The 17401-nt window shown below is 38.0% G+C and overlaps 1 protein-coding gene across 1 annotated transcript in view; it reads left to right on the top strand.

Moving 5' to 3' along the window:
* Window positions 1–17019, top strand: part of MCM8 (minichromosome maintenance 8 homologous recombination repair factor) — a 43609-nt gene extending 26590 nt beyond the window's left edge. The window contains exons 14-19 of the mRNA XM_090286067.1: window positions 5687–5882; window positions 8276–8495; window positions 8802–9011; window positions 10079–10155; window positions 15219–15408; window positions 16523–17019. Of these exons, the coding sequence (XP_090142193.1) occupies window positions 5687–5882; window positions 8276–8495; window positions 8802–9011; window positions 10079–10155; window positions 15219–15408; window positions 16523–16615 (986 nt within the window). The 3' untranslated portion in view covers window positions 16616–17019. The remainder of the gene's footprint in view (window positions 1–5686; window positions 5883–8275; window positions 8496–8801; window positions 9012–10078; window positions 10156–15218; window positions 15409–16522) is intronic.
* Window positions 17020–17401: the final 382 nt, after the last annotated feature.

The raw sequence follows: 17401 nt of genomic DNA, 5'->3' as shown, positions 1-17401 counted from the left end.
TGACTTTTCTCATACTCCGCATCCAATCTTCCAGCAAATCTTGTTGGCTTTACCTTCCAAATACAGTTGACCCTTGAGTTACATGGTTTGAACTACATGAGTCCACTTATATGTGGATTTTTCTTTTTTAATATTTTATTGTTTATGCTATTATAGTTGTCCCAGTTATTCCCCTTCTGCCTCCCTCCACCCAGCTGTATGTTATTTTTTCTTTTTATTTCTTTTTATTTCTTTTTATTTATCTTTTAATTATGTTTTATTGATTATGTTATTAAAGTTGTCCCAATATCCCCCCCGACTGTCTGCCTGCACCCAGCACCCCCTACTCCCTCAGGCAATTCCCCACACCGTTGTTAATATCTATGGGTCATGCTTGTAAGTTTTTTGTCTACTCCATTTCCTATACTGTACTTTACATCCCTGTGGCTATTTTGTAACTGTCTGTTTGTACTTCTTTTTTTTTTAATGTGTTTCATTGATTATACAGTAGTCCCAATTATTTTCCCCTTTGCTCCCCTCTGCCCAGTACCCCTCTTTCCCCCAGCAATCCCACCTTCTTAGTTCAAGTCCATAGGTCGTGCATATAAGTTCTTTGGCTTCACCCTTTCCTATATTATTATTAACTTCCCCCTGTCTATTTTGAGCGTACCAATTATGCTTCTCAATCCCTGCACCATTTTCCCATTTCTCCCCCTTCCCCCTCCCAGCTGATAACCCTCCAAATGATCCCCATACCTGTGGTTCTGTTCCTATTCTGGTGTGCTTAATTGGAGTCTCTTGTCATTTTAATGTTCATAGTTTTAATCTTCTTTTTCTTAAGTCCCTTTAACGTTTATAATGGTTTGGTGATGATGAACTCCTTTAGTTTTTTCTTGTCTAGGAAGCTCTTCATCTGCTCTTTGATCCTAAAAGATAGCTTTGGTGGGTAGAGCAATCTTGGCTGTAGGTCCCTGCTCTTCATGACTTTGAATATTTCTTGCCAATCCCTTCTAGCCTGCAAAGTTCCTTTTGAGAAATCAACTGACAGTCTTATGGGAACTCCCCTGTAGGTAACTTTGCTGCTTTTAAGATTCTTTCTTTATCTTTAACCTTTGGCATTTTAATTATGATGTGTCTTGGAGTGGGCCTCTTTGCATCTATCTTGTTTGGATTCTGTGCTTCCTGGATTTGCATGTCTTATTTCCTTCACCAAATTAGGGAAGTGTTCTTTCATTATTTTTTCAAACAGATTTACAATTTCTTGCTCTTTCACTTCTGGCACCCCTATGATGTGAATGTTGGAAAACTTGAAGTTGTCCCAGAGGCTGCTTATACACGCCTCATTGTTTTGGAATCTTTTTTTCTTCTTGTTGTTCTGATTGGTAGGGGTTTTTTTGCTTCCTTATGTTCCAAATCATTGACTTGATTCTGGGCTTCATCCATTCTACCGTTGTTTCCCTGTAAATTGTTCTTTATTTCAGTTAGTGTATCCTTTGTTTCTGACTGGATCTTTTTTATGCTGCTGAGGTCCTCACTAAGTTCCTTGAGCACCATGATAACCAGGGTTTTGAACTCTGCATCTGATAGATTGGCTATCTCCATTTCATTCAGTTCTTTTTATGGGGTTTTGTTCTGTTCTTTCATTTGGGCCATATTTCTTTGCCTCCTGAATTTGGCATTCCCTATATTTGTTTCGGTGTATTAGGTAGAGCTGCTATGACTCCATCTCTTGGTAGTGTGACCTAATGTAGCCTTGTAGGGTCCAGTGGCACAGCCTCTCCATCACCCAAGCTGGCTACTCGACACCCTTCGTGTGGACTGAGCATACCCTCCTCTTGTAGTTGAGCCTTGGTTGCCATTGGCAGATCAATGGGAGAGATTTACCCAGGCCAGTCAGCTATAAGGAATGGCTGTGACCACTGACCACCAACCTCCCTCCTCTGTGGGGAGGATCAGCTGTCCAGGGGCAGAGTGGTGGTGCTCCTACATGGTCTGTAGCTGTCCACTGGGTGCGCAGGCCCTGGTGTTTCTCAGGTGGTGCAGGCCAAGGTCAGCCCCCATCTGTGTTCTGCCCGGGGCCACCCTGCCTGAGCTATAAAGCAATCTGAGATGGCTGCTCTTTCTGGGCTTAAGAGATTCCCAGGTGAAGACAAGCTATGAATCTAGGCTGGCTGCTGCTAGTGCCAGACCTGGGGCCACTTAGCAAGATGTACGGGGGTAAGGGGCTTACTGAGGCCAGCTGTTGATTAATAGGATTTAGGAAGTTGTGAAACATGAGCCAAGACCAGCCATGTATATGGAAAAGTCATGGTTAACAGTTTTGGTGGGCTTATAAGTATCAGGGGATCGATCGCAAGGGCAAACAGTGTTAGCCAGGTTGTTGGAGACTCAAATATGGCACCATCCTACTGGCTCTGGGTGGGAGGATTCAGAAAAGGGACAATGGCCCCTGCCCACCTTTATTCTGGGAGAAAGCTGTCTTCCAGCTCCTACCTTGATGCCAGACACTTCAGTTCCTCCCTATATGCCGCTGGTGCCCTTCAAGCTGTTACCCCAGTGTTGAGCTCAGAGGGAGTGAGTCCTGAGTACGTGAGTCCATGTGTGGGTTCTTTAAGAGGAACTGCTTGGGGCTCCGGCAGTTTCTTCCACCAGCTCAATCCCTGCTGGTTTTTTCAGCCAGAAGTTAGGGGGACTTAACTTTCCTGACTCTGGAACCCTGGGCTGGGGGTCCTGGTGTGGGGCTGGGACTCCTCACTCCCAAGATATCCCTCCCAAATTTTTATCCACCACATATGGATGAGGGACTAGCCCAGTCTACATCTCCCACCCTCATATCAGTCTGGATGGATGTGGTTTCTTTAATTCTGTAGTTGTGAGACTTCTATTCAACTTGATTTTTGACAGTTCTGAGTGATGGTTCTATATTTTATTTGTAATTTTGATGTGGTTGTGCGAGGAGGCAAGCTGTGTTTACCTATGCCACCATCTTGACTGAAAGTCCAGATTTCTTTCAGTAAATATATACAGTACCGTAAATGTTACGATTTTCTTTTCTCTAACTTTGCTGTATGAATATAGTATGTAATAATACATATAACACACAAAATATGTTAATCAACTATTTATGTTATTGGTTAGGCTTCTGGTTGACATTAGGCCATTAGTAGTTAAATTTTGGGGAAGTCAAAAATTATATGTGGATTTCTGACTGCATGTGGGTCCAGCGCCCCTACCCTCGTGTTGTTCAAGGGTCAATTATATATCCAGTATCCACCCTCTTCACTGCTACTACCTGATTCAAAACATCATCTTTCACATGGATTATTACTGTGATCTCTTGGCATGCCTGTGACTACCCTTTCCCTTTCTGTTGTTAACAAAGCTGAGCAATCCCATTAAAACTTAATCACTTTATGCTTCTGTTCAAAACCATCCAGGGGCTCACTGTCTCGCTCAGTGAAAGCCGAGGTATTGATAGTGGCCCAGGGCCATTCACATTCTGGCCTTTCATCATTTCTTCTGCCTCATTACCTTCTACTTCCTTCTTATTTCCTTTTCTCTGGCTATAGTGGCTTCCTTGCTATATACCATGACCACCAGCACACCAAGCATATCACAGTTCTGCTTTAGGACCTTTGTTTCTGTCCTTCTCTTTGCATGGAATGTTCTTGCACCAGATGTAGCTACAAGGGTTGTTCCCTTTCCTCTCTCAAATTTTTGCTCAGATGTTCTCACCCCAACAAGGCCTTCCCTATACACCACATTTTAAATTGTAACCCCTACCCCCAACAGCAGATCTTCTCCTTATCCTACCTACTCCACCTGTTTATTCTATGACACTTAGTTACCTTCTAATATACTACATGATTTACTTCTTAATAGTCTGACTCTCTACACCACGTACAATGTAAGCCTTGTACAAGGCAGAGAGTTTTGTCTTTTTAGTGCTATATCCCACATGCCTAGAACATAGTACAGATATATAGAAGGTGTTCGGTAAATATTTGCTCATTAGAAGTGACAATATTTTTACTAAGTTACCAGATGAAGAAAATAATAATAAGAGGGTACTCATTGTGAAACTGTCAAACTTTCCATTAATTAGAAGTTGTAGGTGATGTGGGATTTAGCTATACAGATAGCCAGTGGAATTTAAGATGTGGAATGGTAAGAGCCTAGTGCCTTTTCTTCCAAATATAGTTAGATAATCCAAACTCTATGATGCTAAAAGTAGCACAATTAAAATACAAAGGAATGTTAGTCAACAGAGCTCGGATCTTAAAAACAAATACAGAATCCTGCTAATATCTCTACTGAACACTTGTAGGGGGGAGAAAAGGAGAAATAGGGCTGTTTTATAATATTTCCCATCTTCAATATCTGATGAAATGTCCAAAATAATAGTTTTGTTTTTTTTTTAAGCAATAAGATTTATGAATTGTAGCCAAAGAAAAGAAGAAGTTTAAATTTTCAAAGTTTTCAAATTTTTCAGAGATCAGTGAACTTCAGTCCACAGGTCAGCTCATCCTTCAACCTATTTTAGTATAGTCCATAAGCTAAAAATTGTTTTTATATTTTTAAAGAATTATAAAAACTACCCCAAAAAACCAAAGAATATGTGACAGGCTTACAAAATGTAAACTACATTTGCCCCTGTAGAGAAAAAAGTTTACCGATTCCTGCTTTAAAACTTTGAAAAGTGGCATTTCAAAGTAGCAACTTGACTTTGTTTCTACATTGTCCTCACTCTGAAGGAGCTGTACTAGCAATCTTGAGAATTTCCAGTAATACCATCAGTTCCTGAGAGGCATGGACTGATTTCTGACCTGGCATGCCTACTTGGTCATAGAGTAGATAAGAGGGATTTAGCAATACCCTCTGGAGATGACAACCTAATGGGTTACTCATGGTACAGGGAAAAGGGAGGAAAAATATTACAAGGTAATAATGTTTGAGGGTCTCCAGTAATGTGTGGCACATACAATGCCTTCAGTCAGTGGTAGTTCTTCACATTGTGTTTAAAGAGGTTAAGTGATTTCCCTACAATTTTAGTCACTACCTGGTATTGCTGAGAACTACAGTTGAATCTCCTGGCTTTAGAGCCCATGCTTTTACTTTCAAATTACACTACCCTAAGAAACCCAAATTATGCTTCCCCAAAAAGCCAGCTCAGAAATCACCTTTTTCTTGAAACCTTTCCAGATTTCCTTTCCTCTTCTAACTTCCTACCACCCCCAGAAAACTCATCTTGTATGAGTATGCATATCTTCCATAGGTGTTGAAGTATACTATCTTAAATATGTATATCTCTCATCTCACCTGTTTGGATTTAAGCTTTTATGTTTTTTGAGGGTCACTCTCATTCGTTCTTTATTTTTGTAACCCTCACAACCCGTAGTGCTTTCCCTGTGGAGAATGTTGGATGAGTAACTCCAGTCCTGTGTATACAGAAGGCAACCAATCAATGTTTCTCTCCCTCCTTTCCCCTTTCTCTAAAATAAAAAATAAAATAAAATTTATTTTTTGAAAGTTAAATAAGATGTTTTATTTGCTGTAAAACAACCAAATTCTCTTATTTATGACATTTTATCATTTGAACTGCTAAAAACAATGGAGGTATCTTTTATTTTGGAATAATTTCCATTCTGTAAGATTTAGAACTTAATCAAAGAATGAGTTTTTCTGTATTATTTTACTGTGATTTTAGGTATTTGTGGAATAGATGAATTTGATAAGATGGGGAATCAGCATCAAGCCTTGTTAGAAGCCATGGAACAGCAAAGTATCAGTCTTGCCAAAGCTGGCATGGTTTGTAGCCTCCCTGCAAGAACTTCCATTATTGCTGCTGCAAATCCAGTAGGAGGACATTACAATAAAGCCAAAACAGTTTCTGAGAACTTAAAGTAAGTCTCTTCAAATGTTTATACCTTTAATATATTGAATCCCTATAAATCAATACAAAAAAGATAACAGGATATAATGGATAGTTCACAGTCATTACAAGTTTCCAGTAAATGTGTAAAAATGTGTTTGAACACTACAAGTTAAAACAATGAAGTACTATTGATATCATCCAGATTGGCAAATATTTTAAACATTAATAATCATTATTGGCAAAGGGATGGAGAATTTAGCATTTTGAAGGACAACTTGGCATGTTTCTCACTATTGTAAATGTACACATTTTCTTTGTTCCTGCCAGTTCTTTTAAGAATTGTACACACAAAATAGTCACACAAACGCACAAAGATATGGTTACAGGGTGGATGTTATAGCATTGTTTATCACTGCCAAAGACTGGAAACAACTTAAAATGCTCATCTACAGGGAAGGGGTTAAACTATATAGTAAGACTGCACAATGTCTTATGAGAAGGAAAAAGGCTTTGTAAATACTGATGGGGGAACACATCTGTGCTTTACTCTTCAGTGAAAAGAGCTCATTACATACTCGTATATGTGGTATGATCTCACTTTTTTCCAAAAGCAAAGTTTATATTTGTATGTGTATATGCTTTCTTTCGAATTTGTTCTGTATGTGTTGGACAGGGAGAGGAAAATAGACTTAAGGGATGTAAAAGGGAGAAAAAGATCAAAAGAATTCCTGAGATGAAAATCTGGAACCTTAAATTATTGTGGGGGGGAAAAAGTTAATTTTCTAATGTTTATTAATGTAATTATTACCTTTAATATATAAATGGTACATAGAAAAATACATAATTGTATTTTGAGATTCTGGATATTTTTGTATCACCACCACCAAAAAAGTCAGTTTATTAGTTTTTCTTAGTAAAATGACAAAGGACTATATTGGAAAGATAGTCCTGGCTGGAGTGGCTGAGTGGATTGAGTGCTGGCCTGTGAACCTAAAGGTTGTTGGTTTGATTCCCAGTCAGGGCACATGCATGGGTTGCGGGCCAGGTTCCCAGTAGGGAGTGTGCAAGAGGCAACCGATGGATGTATCTCTCACACATTAATGTTTCTCTCGCTCCCTTTCTCCCTTCCTTCTCCTCTCTATAAAAATAAATAAATAAATAAATATTAAATAATTTTCTTTTTTTTTTAAGGAAGATCAGAAGGATCCTATTCAACAAGGATCAAGGGGACCTAGACTCTGGGATTTAGTGGTACCACAAACCTGTTTTGGGATGTCGGTCAAATTTGTGAATCACTCTAGCATTCAGTTTTCTTGTCTCAGAGGAATTATCTTATTAGTGGGTTCAGAGATGATTAAACACAATGCAGCATTTTTTATTATGACTAATTAGGTGCTTCTTTAAGGAAAAGAAAAATGGGCTTTTTACTTTTAAGAGGGCATAGGTGCTTTGAGAGACTGTGTTGGTGAGGCAACAGGTACCAAAGATTAAGAACTCAACAAGATATCTTTCATGTATCATGTAGCATTCTAGCATAAAAATTAAAAGATATTACATCATAGGTAGTGATATAGAACATAGAGAAGAGAAGAATTCAGTGATTTGGCTGATACAAGAAAGGGCCATGTCCTCAACTTAACCACCAAAGGATAGTACATAATGAGGGGAACCCAAAGAACCTGGAATTTATTTATTAAAAATTGTGTATTTATTCTTACATGTTTAAACTTCACTCACCTTCAAAGTACTTTCCGTTTGGTGCAGTACCTCTATCGAGATTTTTTTCCACTACTCAGAACAATTTTGAACTTGTTGATTTTGATGACTTTTAGTGCTTCTGCCATTTTTTGTTTCACCTTCTCCACATCAGCAAAATGTTTCCCTTTGAGGACTTCTTTCATCCGGGGAACAAAAAAGGTTGCTCAGGGTGAGATCAGGAGGGTGGGGCACACAGGTCATGCTGTTTTGGGTCAAAAACCACTGAACACAGTGTGGTGTGGGCAGGTGCATTCATAAATCACCCATCATGAAATGGGTAAACACGTTGAAAGAGTCTTCAAAAAAAATTCACTGAAGCCAAACACAGCCTCTCACAACAACGCCAGCTGGTACACTGATATAAATGGGTTCCTAGAACACTAACCTAGTAGGGGAAGCCTGTACTACAAAGGGGCCGTCCTCCAGAAAATAATTCCAGTGTTTGGGTATCCCCCCTCATATAAGGCTGTGCACATGTTGAAGGGCGTATTGGCCTGTTGTCTCTGGAGTTGGTGGATGTGTTACCCAAAAGTTATTGCTTGTTTCTGCAGTCTAAAACCTTTTTTAAGTTCTACATGGAACTTGAGTAATAAACGAGTTTTCTAGGTTTCCAGTTTGTTCTTATTTCAATCATTGTTTCTTCTTTCTTTCATGCCTCTTTAGAATGGGGAGTGCCCTGCTATCCAGATTTGATTTGGTCTTTATCCTGTTAGACACCCCAAATGAGGATCATGATCACTTACTCTCTGAACATGTAATTGCAATAAGGGCTGGAAAGCAGAGGACTGTTAGCAGTGCCACGGTAGCTCGTCTGAATAGTCAAGATTCAAATACTTCTGTACTTGAAATGGTTTCTGATAAACCGTTATCAGAAAGACTAAAGGTACAAATGTTTCTTCTTAATCATTCAGTTCGCTTCTGTTTGAATGTCAGAGTTCATTGTGTTGCTTATCAATGGTAAAGTAGTAATTTATACACTTGCATACCAAATCTTTTACATTATATTACTAGGGTTTATATAACCTCCATTTGAAATAATCTACATTAACTAGACCATGAACTAGAACTACAGTGTGTTTGGCTTACTTGAGAGTCTTTTTGAATTTTATATGTATCTAAAGTTATTTTAGCTGAAATATTTTAGTTGCTACTTATCCATGTAATCTTGGGTCTTTTTATCATGTGTCAGGTGGTTCCTGGAGAAACAATAGATCCAATTCCCCACCAGCTATTGAGAAAATACATTGGTTATGCTCGTCAGTATGTCTATCCAAAGTTATCTGTGGAAGCTGCTCAAATTCTTCAAGACTTTTACCTTGAGCTCCGGAAACAGAGCCAGCGATTAAATAGTTCACCAATCACTACTAGGCAGCTGGAATCTCTGATTCGATTAACAGAGGTTTGTTTAAGTTTTTTAGCTTATTAAGAAAGGATACGTAGGCCCTGGCTGGGTAGCTCAGTTGGTTAGAGCGTTGTCCCGATACGCCAAGGTTGCAGATTTGATCCCCGGTCAGGGCACATACAAGAATCAATCAATGAATGTATAAGTGAGTGGAACAACAGATCAATGTCTGTCTGTCTCTCTTTCAAATCAATAAATAAAATAAGGGGACAGAGGAGTAATATGATTTCTCTCAATTTTCTGCATGATTTGGCTTTTCTTTTTACTGGGGGACATTAGAAATTGATGTGCATGTGTGTGTTTTTAAGGTTTGATCATATCTTTAACATACCAACCGAGGAATAGCCACTTCTTTGTAGGCATAGGACCAGCTGCTTACCATGCAACTGTTTTATTATTGTTGTTGTTTTTTAATGACACTTAGGAAACACCTGGAGTGTGAAGAGTGGTTAGGTTAACTATAGATGTTAAGATTTAAAGTTGAGTATTTGAGAACATGGAGTGTGTCAAATACCTTAAGTATTTGATTTGAGAGATGACAGATCCATAAGGATAGTGCCCATTTTTCTAGCAGCAATAACATCTATTCACAGCTATGTATGGAATGCTAAGAGAACTCTGGCAGTTAAAATTAGCTGGGCTAGAGTTTGGGCTTTTTGCTTCTAAAATCTGATTTTAATTCCTCTTTGTTGTTTTTAACAGATTGGTTAGGTATAACTTCCTGAAAGTAAAAGGCAAGAAAAAAACAAGTATATTTCATAATCAAATCTTCTGAAATGAATCCTCAGAAAGATATGTTAGTAGGTAAAAGTAGGTTTTAATCCATATTTTAGTATGTGTCCTGCTGAAGTGAGCACAAACCATATTTTGAATGATTGATTATTTTCATACTCAAGTTTTCAAATCATTTTTTAAAATTCTGACTTTCATATTTAGCTCCCTTCTCCAAGTCAGTTTTTGTGTAAAATGAATAAACAAAAGCTTAGACATACCATACTTGCTCACACAATGTTATATATATTTATAATATTTTGTTATCTGAAAGTGGTTGTTTTCTTTCAAAGGCACGAGCAAGGTTGGAATTGAGAGAGCAAGCAACCAAAGAAGATGCTGAGGATATAGTTGAAATTATGAAATATAGGTAAGAGTAGAATTTTTAATGTTTTAAATGAAATATCAGTCATCTTTCCATCTCAAATACAGATTTTAATTAGGCCAAGCAAAATTGTTTTTATTTAGCCCATTGGATCTCATTTTACTTTGAACAACCTGTACTTTCTTGGTTTAAAATCTCTCTGGGTAGCCCTGGCTGGTGTGGCTCAGTTGGTTGATGTGTTCCCCCTTAACTGGAAGATTGTGGGTTTGATTTCTGGTCAGGGCACGTACCTAGGTTGCAGGTTCAGCCTGTCCAGTTGCTTGCGATCCCCAGTCTGGATGCCTACAATCCCTAGTCCAGGTGCACACGGGAGGCAACCAGTCAGTGCTTCTCTAGTACACTGATGTTTCTCTCCCTTCCTCTCTCTCTTTAAAAAAAAAAAAATCAAGGAGAAAAATGTCCTCAGGTGTAAATAATCTTTAAAAATTTTTTTAAGTGGGCAACACATTTGTTCACACAGTTCTAAAATCATTTAAAAAATACATATTTTGAGAAGACGTGCTCACATCCTGTTTACCATCCACCCTTCCTCTCCTCCCAAACACCCATTCTTTTTTTCTAAATAGCATATGACTTATACTGTTCTGTACCTTTTTTAAAAAATTGACATTATATCTAGAGATCTTTCCCTATTAGGACATAGAGACTTCCTTTTTACAGCTAAATAGTATTCTGCTATTTAGATACACTATAGTTTAAATATCATGATAATTTTCCATTCTTTTCCTCTTAAAAACAATGTTACAATGAATAATCTCTGTAAGATAGTTCATATTTCTGCCCTGGCTGGTTTGGCTCAGTGGATTGAGCATCGGCCTGCGAGCTAAGTGTCGCTGGTTCGATCTTCCAGTCAGGGCACATCAGAGAAGGAAAACTCTGACTCCAAAAAACCTCCGCTGCCTTGCGGCATACCTCTTCAGGGGAAAGGCTAAGGGAGTAAACCCCGACAGAAAATCCGGAGCCGGAGTCCCTAAGGCGGTTCAACGTTGTAGTCAACACCGGCAACTCCTGCGGCGCACCTGAAGCCAAGCTGTATTGACTCCGTCTTTCCCTTGGACCCTTCAGCTGCGAAGAGAGGGGGGGTCTGCTGCATGGGCAACAGCAGACCCTCCATATCACCCTGCCCAGGCTCTGTAGCTTCAGCTTCACTGGAGAGGACACTCCAGCGTCATCACAAGATGTCGATTCAACACGGGAGGAGACAGATACCGTATCATCCCGAGTTGGACTGCACAGCCATTCTCGGCGGTGCAGATAGACTCTTAAGAAGCTACACCATCGTCTCTCGAGACGGACGGCTGCCGACGAGTTCATATTTAGGGAAGTGTATACCTGTATGAGAAATTCTCAGAAATGATATTTCTGGGTCCAAGGATAAATAAGCACATTAGGATTTTAACAAATATTGCTAAATTGTATTCTTTGCATTTTATGTCTCAGAGTAGCCTTGCAGACAAATTTGAATTAGCTTTAGACTGTTGGTTGGCTTCTGGACTCCTAAAAAAAGAGGTCTTAATTATTAAGTGTAAACAATACCTACATGAGATTACCAGGTTCTTTGATACATCTTCAGATACAGATAACCAGTTCATTTCCATAAACAATGTTTTTTACTGGATTTTATAATAATTTTTAGATAAAATAAAATAGTTTGATTCCAAATAATTAGAATTACCTGGCACAATTTCCATGCTAGAGATTAAGACCCAGTTAAACACATTAAGACTATTTGTTGAATTCTCTGTTTTGTTATATTTAACATGTTTTCTGTCCTTAGTCTACACTCTTATGAGATCAGGGAACTTATCTGTTGCATTTACCAGTGTACTCCTAGGACCCAGAATCATGCCTAGTGCATTGTAGGCCTTCAGTAAATGTATTTCATTGATGGTAAAGTTGACCTTAGTAATTCTCTTTCATTCATTAACTCTTTCATTTCAGAGTTCCCATCTCTTCAGCTTTTGAATGTTTACCCTTAATGTGATTTCGAACCTGTAAAATTACATTTTAACTTGTAAGCATAAACCTAAATAAGAAAAATATGAACTGTAATATAGTTCATCATAGTTATCAGAGTCGTCGTTGGCAGCCGTCCGTCTCGAGAGACGATGGTGTAGCTTCTTAAGAGTCTATCTGCACCGCCGAGAATGGCTGTGCAGTCCGACTCGGGAGTGGCACGGTATCTGTCTCCTCCCGTGTTGAATCGACATCTTGCGATGACGCTGGAGTGTCCTCTCCAGTGAAGCTGAAGCTACAGAGCCTGGGCAGGGTGATATGGAGGGTCTGCTATTGCCCATGCAGCAGACCCCCCCTCTCTTCGCAGCTGAAGGGTCCAAGGGAAAGACGGAGTCAATACAGCTTGGCTTCAGTTGTGCCGCAGGAGTTGCCATTGTTGACTACAACGTCAAACCGCCTTAGGGACTCCGGCTCCGGATTTTCTGTCGGGGTTTACTCCCTTAGCCTTTCCCCTGAAGAGGTATGCCGCAAGGCAGCGGAGGTTTTTTGGAGTCAGAGTTTTCCTTCTCTGATGTGCCCTGACTGGAAGATCGAACCAGCGACACTTAGCTCACAGGCCGACGCTCAATCCACTGAGCCAAACCAGCCAGGGCTAGTTATCAGAGTACAGAGCTGTAAAAATAAAATGTTTATTGGCAACATCACATAGCTTTACTTAAAATTGAAAATATATTAGGACGCAGAAGAGAACAAAGACACCACCCCCACCTTTTTTTTTTCAGAGCTATCCTTTAATTGTGAGAGAGCATTGTGAGTTTTTTCTGTTTCAGGAAAGTAGCTGAAATATTTTACATATCTTTCTTCAAATCTGAAGCATATAGCTCAGGTTCAAATTCCAGATGTGCCGCTCAATAGTTGAGCTGTGTAACTTTCGCAAGTCAGTTAATCTTACTAAACTGTTTCTTCATCTGTAAAATGGGATAAGAATAGTCCCTAAGTCATAGAATAGCTGGGAGGGCTGAGATAGCTTATGCTATATGTAATTAAGGAAAATATTAACTATTATAATTAATGTAGTAGCCTAAAGCATTTTTGACTTCTGAGAAATAAGCATATGGTAAATTATATGGTAGAGTAATGACTCATAATAGCCTTAAATAAGGTTATACTATATTGCAGGGGGAAACACATACTCATCTATCTTATTGTTATCATTTATTAAGTCTTATTTGAATGACACATATTCCTATTTGTATAGTTCATTCTCTTTCATATAGGCTCTTATCTATTTAGGGAACCAAATTAAGCTTTTTTTAGTAACCCTTTAAACTCATTCCTTTGAGTTCTGTAAGAACAGGGATTGGCCCTGGCTGGTATGGCTCAGTTGGTTGGGCGTTGTCCCTGCAAAACAAAAGGTCACCAGTTCAATTCCCGGTTGGGGCACATACCTGGGTTGTGGGTTTGGTCCCTGGTTGGGGTGCGTTTAAGAGGCAATCAATTGTCATGGCTGGTATGGCTCAGTGGATTGAGTGCTGGCCTGTGAACCAAAGGGTCGCCAGTTCGATTCCCAGTCAGGGCACATGCCTTGCCAGCCAGGTCCAGGTCCCCGCTTGGGAGAGCACGTGAAAGGTAACCACAGATTGATGTTTCTCTCCATCTCTTTCTCTCTCCTTCCCTCTCTCTAAAAATAAATAAAATTTTTAAAAAAGAGGTAAACGGTCAATGTTTCTCTCCCTTTCTCCATCCCTTCTCCTCTCTCTAAAAATAAATAATTAAAATCTTTAAAAAAGGCGCACTTTCTCCTGGCTGAGGGTGCGCCCGGCTCTGCAGACTTGTGAATAAATGCCTCGCTTTACTGCTCAAATCCTGTGTCACAGTTTTTATTGTGAGTGTTTCTCACATGTGGGAAGGGGAATTGACAGTTTGTTATAAAGTTCATAACAAACTTTGGAAGAACAATCGGACCTTTTCAACTGTGTGCATGCTGGCTTAGAGAAAGCTACAAAAAAATGTTATTAAAGATATAAGTGTAGAAAAAGAAACTGATTCTTTGGCTTGCAAGGATTATAGATCATAAAAAAAAAAAATAAAGAACAGGGATTGTACCTGTTTGCTCACCCACTATAAGCCTACACCTTAGTAGGTGACCAATTTATATTTGATTAATTCCTGATTAAATAACATCTTTGTCTATGAGCTTGGCCCAATACACAGACAAAGAATTCAGGCAAGGAATCAGCGATAGGGCTATATTAGAGAGGATGGCTAATTATATCTAACTAATGTTTTCAGGATTCTGGTTAAAATTTATTATCAAATGCGTTTTTCTTTCCTTGATGATATTGTGAAAGTAAGAAGGAGCAGCAGAGAACGGGAGGTAATAGGTATATCTTTTAGTATCTACAGTCATTACTACAAGTCATCAGAACCATTCTAATTCATCACTAGAGTATTTTCAAACACCTTTTATTTGCCAGGTGCTGCACTGGGAGCTGGGAATACATCTTCACTCAAGTAGAGTCTAAATTTAGCATGTTTAAACATTTCTTTTTTTCATGAATCAAAAAAATGTTCCAGGGGGTGGGGGGTGCTGGGTGGAGGGGAGTAAAGGGGAAAAAATTGGAACTATTGTAACAATATAATCAATAAAATATACTTAAAAAAAAAAAGTAAATACTGAACTTAATTAAAGGTTAAAATCAGGTTTAAAAGTTAGATCAAACAAATGCATTAATATTTTAGAAGGCACTTGTAATTATATTAACAAAAAACAATTAAAAGAACATAAAAAAGAAAGAAAAAAAATGTTCCAGGTATTTATGTTATAGTCTATTAACTTTATATTTTTATGCATTTCTCTTTCCAAATTCAGAAGTTTCTTAAAAGTAGTAGCTGTTGGACATATTTTTATCTCCAGTCCATACTATAGTGAATTTCATATTGGCCACTCAATAAATACTGTTTAAATCTCTGCTACAGGAGGCCTTATGACTACTTCCACAGTTTTCTTACTATAATCTGGAGGCCTGGGATAAAAATTTCTACAGCAATGCCAGTTTGAGTAACTTTGTTTTTCTTTCCCTCCCATTAAGCATGCTAGGAACTTATTCTGATGAATTTGGGAACCTAGATTTTGAGCGATCCCAGCATGGTTCTGGAATGAGCAACAGGTCAGCAGCAAAAAGATTTATTTCTGCTCTCAACAACATTGCTGAAAGAACTTACAATAATTTATTCCAATTTCATCAACTTCGGCAGATTGCCAAAGAGCTAAACATTCAGGTATCATAAGCTAAATACTTCAATCTTTTTTATAATAATGTCCGCAGGTCTTATTAACGTATAATAGAACTTTTAAATATCACAAGATTTGGAGTAACAGAATGGCATAGGCATTTTGTGAAACAAAAACAAGCTTGTTTTCTTTATTTAAGCTATGCAATTAGCTGTGTAGAGCTTTTAAAGAAGTTTTTATCTTTACCTCTTTTCAAAAGGTTTTTTAGAATTTTAGTTTCCATGTGGGCAAGTCATCTTAATGTCTTTGAACCTCAATTTCTTCATTTGTTAAATGGGCAGGTTCCACTTGCTCTACCAACTGAAAAGTTTTAGTGAAAACGGATGTAATGGAACTTTTTTTGTTTATTTTTAAACTTATTTTTTAATTTATTTTTAATTACAGTTGACATTAGTTTCAGATATACAATATTCATTCAACATTTATATACCACTTAAGCCTTGTAACCATGTCACCATACATAGTTATTATATTATTGACTCTGTTCCCTATGCTGTACATTATATCCTCGTGATTTATTTTATAACTGAAAGTTTTACTTCTTAATCTCCTTCCCCTTTTCTGCCATGTTAAACAGTTTGAATGGGAAATTGCCCACTTAATTTCAAAAGCTAGCCTAATTTTTGTTTAGACTAAAACTAAAACAAATATAAAAGATTCTCTGCAGCACTGGCTGGATTGCTCAGTAGGTTAGAGCATACTCTGGATATGTCAAGGTTGTAGCTTTAATCCCTGGTTAGGGCACATAGAAGAATCAGTCAGCTAATGAATGCGTAAATAAGTGGAACAACAAACTGATGTCTATCTACCTGTCTGTCTGTCTCTCCCCCTCCCTCTCTCTGTCTCAAATTGATTTAAAAAAAAAAAATTTCTGCATACTGGAGTTTTAATTTTTTATTAGCTTTGCATTATAGAATCCAAAGTTCATATGTAGGCAGTTTTCTCTGTAAGTACAAATAATTTTATTTGCCCAAGAAACTTGACAGTTGTATGTTACTTTTTGAGAGAGAAATTTTAAAAATCATATTTTTGCACATTCCGTAGTGGGCTTTTTTTTTTTGTTTGTTTGTTTGGACTAACTCTTTTGATGTTTTCTTCCAGGTTGCTGATTTTGAAAATTTTATTGGGTCACTAAATGAGCAAGGTTACCTCTTGAAAAAAGGCCCCAAGGTTTACCAGCTTCAGACTGTGTAAAAGGACTATCAAACTAGGACCTCCTGGATTTATTAGCAATTTAAAGCCATCTCAAGAATGAAGAACATGCAGGAAAAATACTGTTCTGAAAAATGACATTGCAAAAGTAATATAATAGGAAAGGAGTATTGAACTGATTTAAAAAGTCATAGTCATTTGTTCATTTTTACAACTTCTGAAGGTTAAAAATAAGTTGTTTATATTTTTTATTTAAATGATATAATTATAAATTACTGATATTTTTGGTTTTGACCTTTTACTCTTGTTTCATAGTTTTACATACCAAATGTCCATTTGGGGAGCATTCACAAAGTCATTTTTTTTCTTCCTACCGCCTCCTCTCTTGGCATGTGCCTGAGCCTCCAGCCTGTGGAAACATGCTCCACGAAAGATACCTTTTTTTTTTTTTTAAAGATTTTATTTATTTATTTTGAGAGAGGGGGCAAGGGAGAGAGAGAGAGAAAAACATCAACGTGTGGTTGCCTCTTGCACACCCCCAACTGGGGACCTGGCCTGCAACCCAGTCATGTGCCCTGACTGGGAATCAAGCTGGTGACCCTTTGGTTTGCAGGCTGGTGCTCAATCCACTGAGCCACACCAGCCAGGACTTACAAGATACTTTTTAATGTTTAAATAGTTCTGACACAAAAAAATGAATTTACATCTTTCAGAAATAAATTGAAACTAACTTTCTATTTATGTATCTTAACATCTTAGTTACTGAAACATTTTTAAGATGCATTTTTATTACTAAAGATAAATATGTACTATTTTAAAATAAATAGC

This window comes from Furipterus horrens, unplaced genomic scaffold, assembly GCF_987537825.1.
Source record: "Furipterus horrens unplaced genomic scaffold, mFurHor1.1.pri manual_scaffold_8, whole genome shotgun sequence".
Classification (NCBI taxonomy): domain Eukaryota; kingdom Metazoa; phylum Chordata; class Mammalia; order Chiroptera; family Furipteridae; genus Furipterus; species Furipterus horrens.
This window is presented reverse-complemented; position numbering and strand designations above follow the sequence as displayed.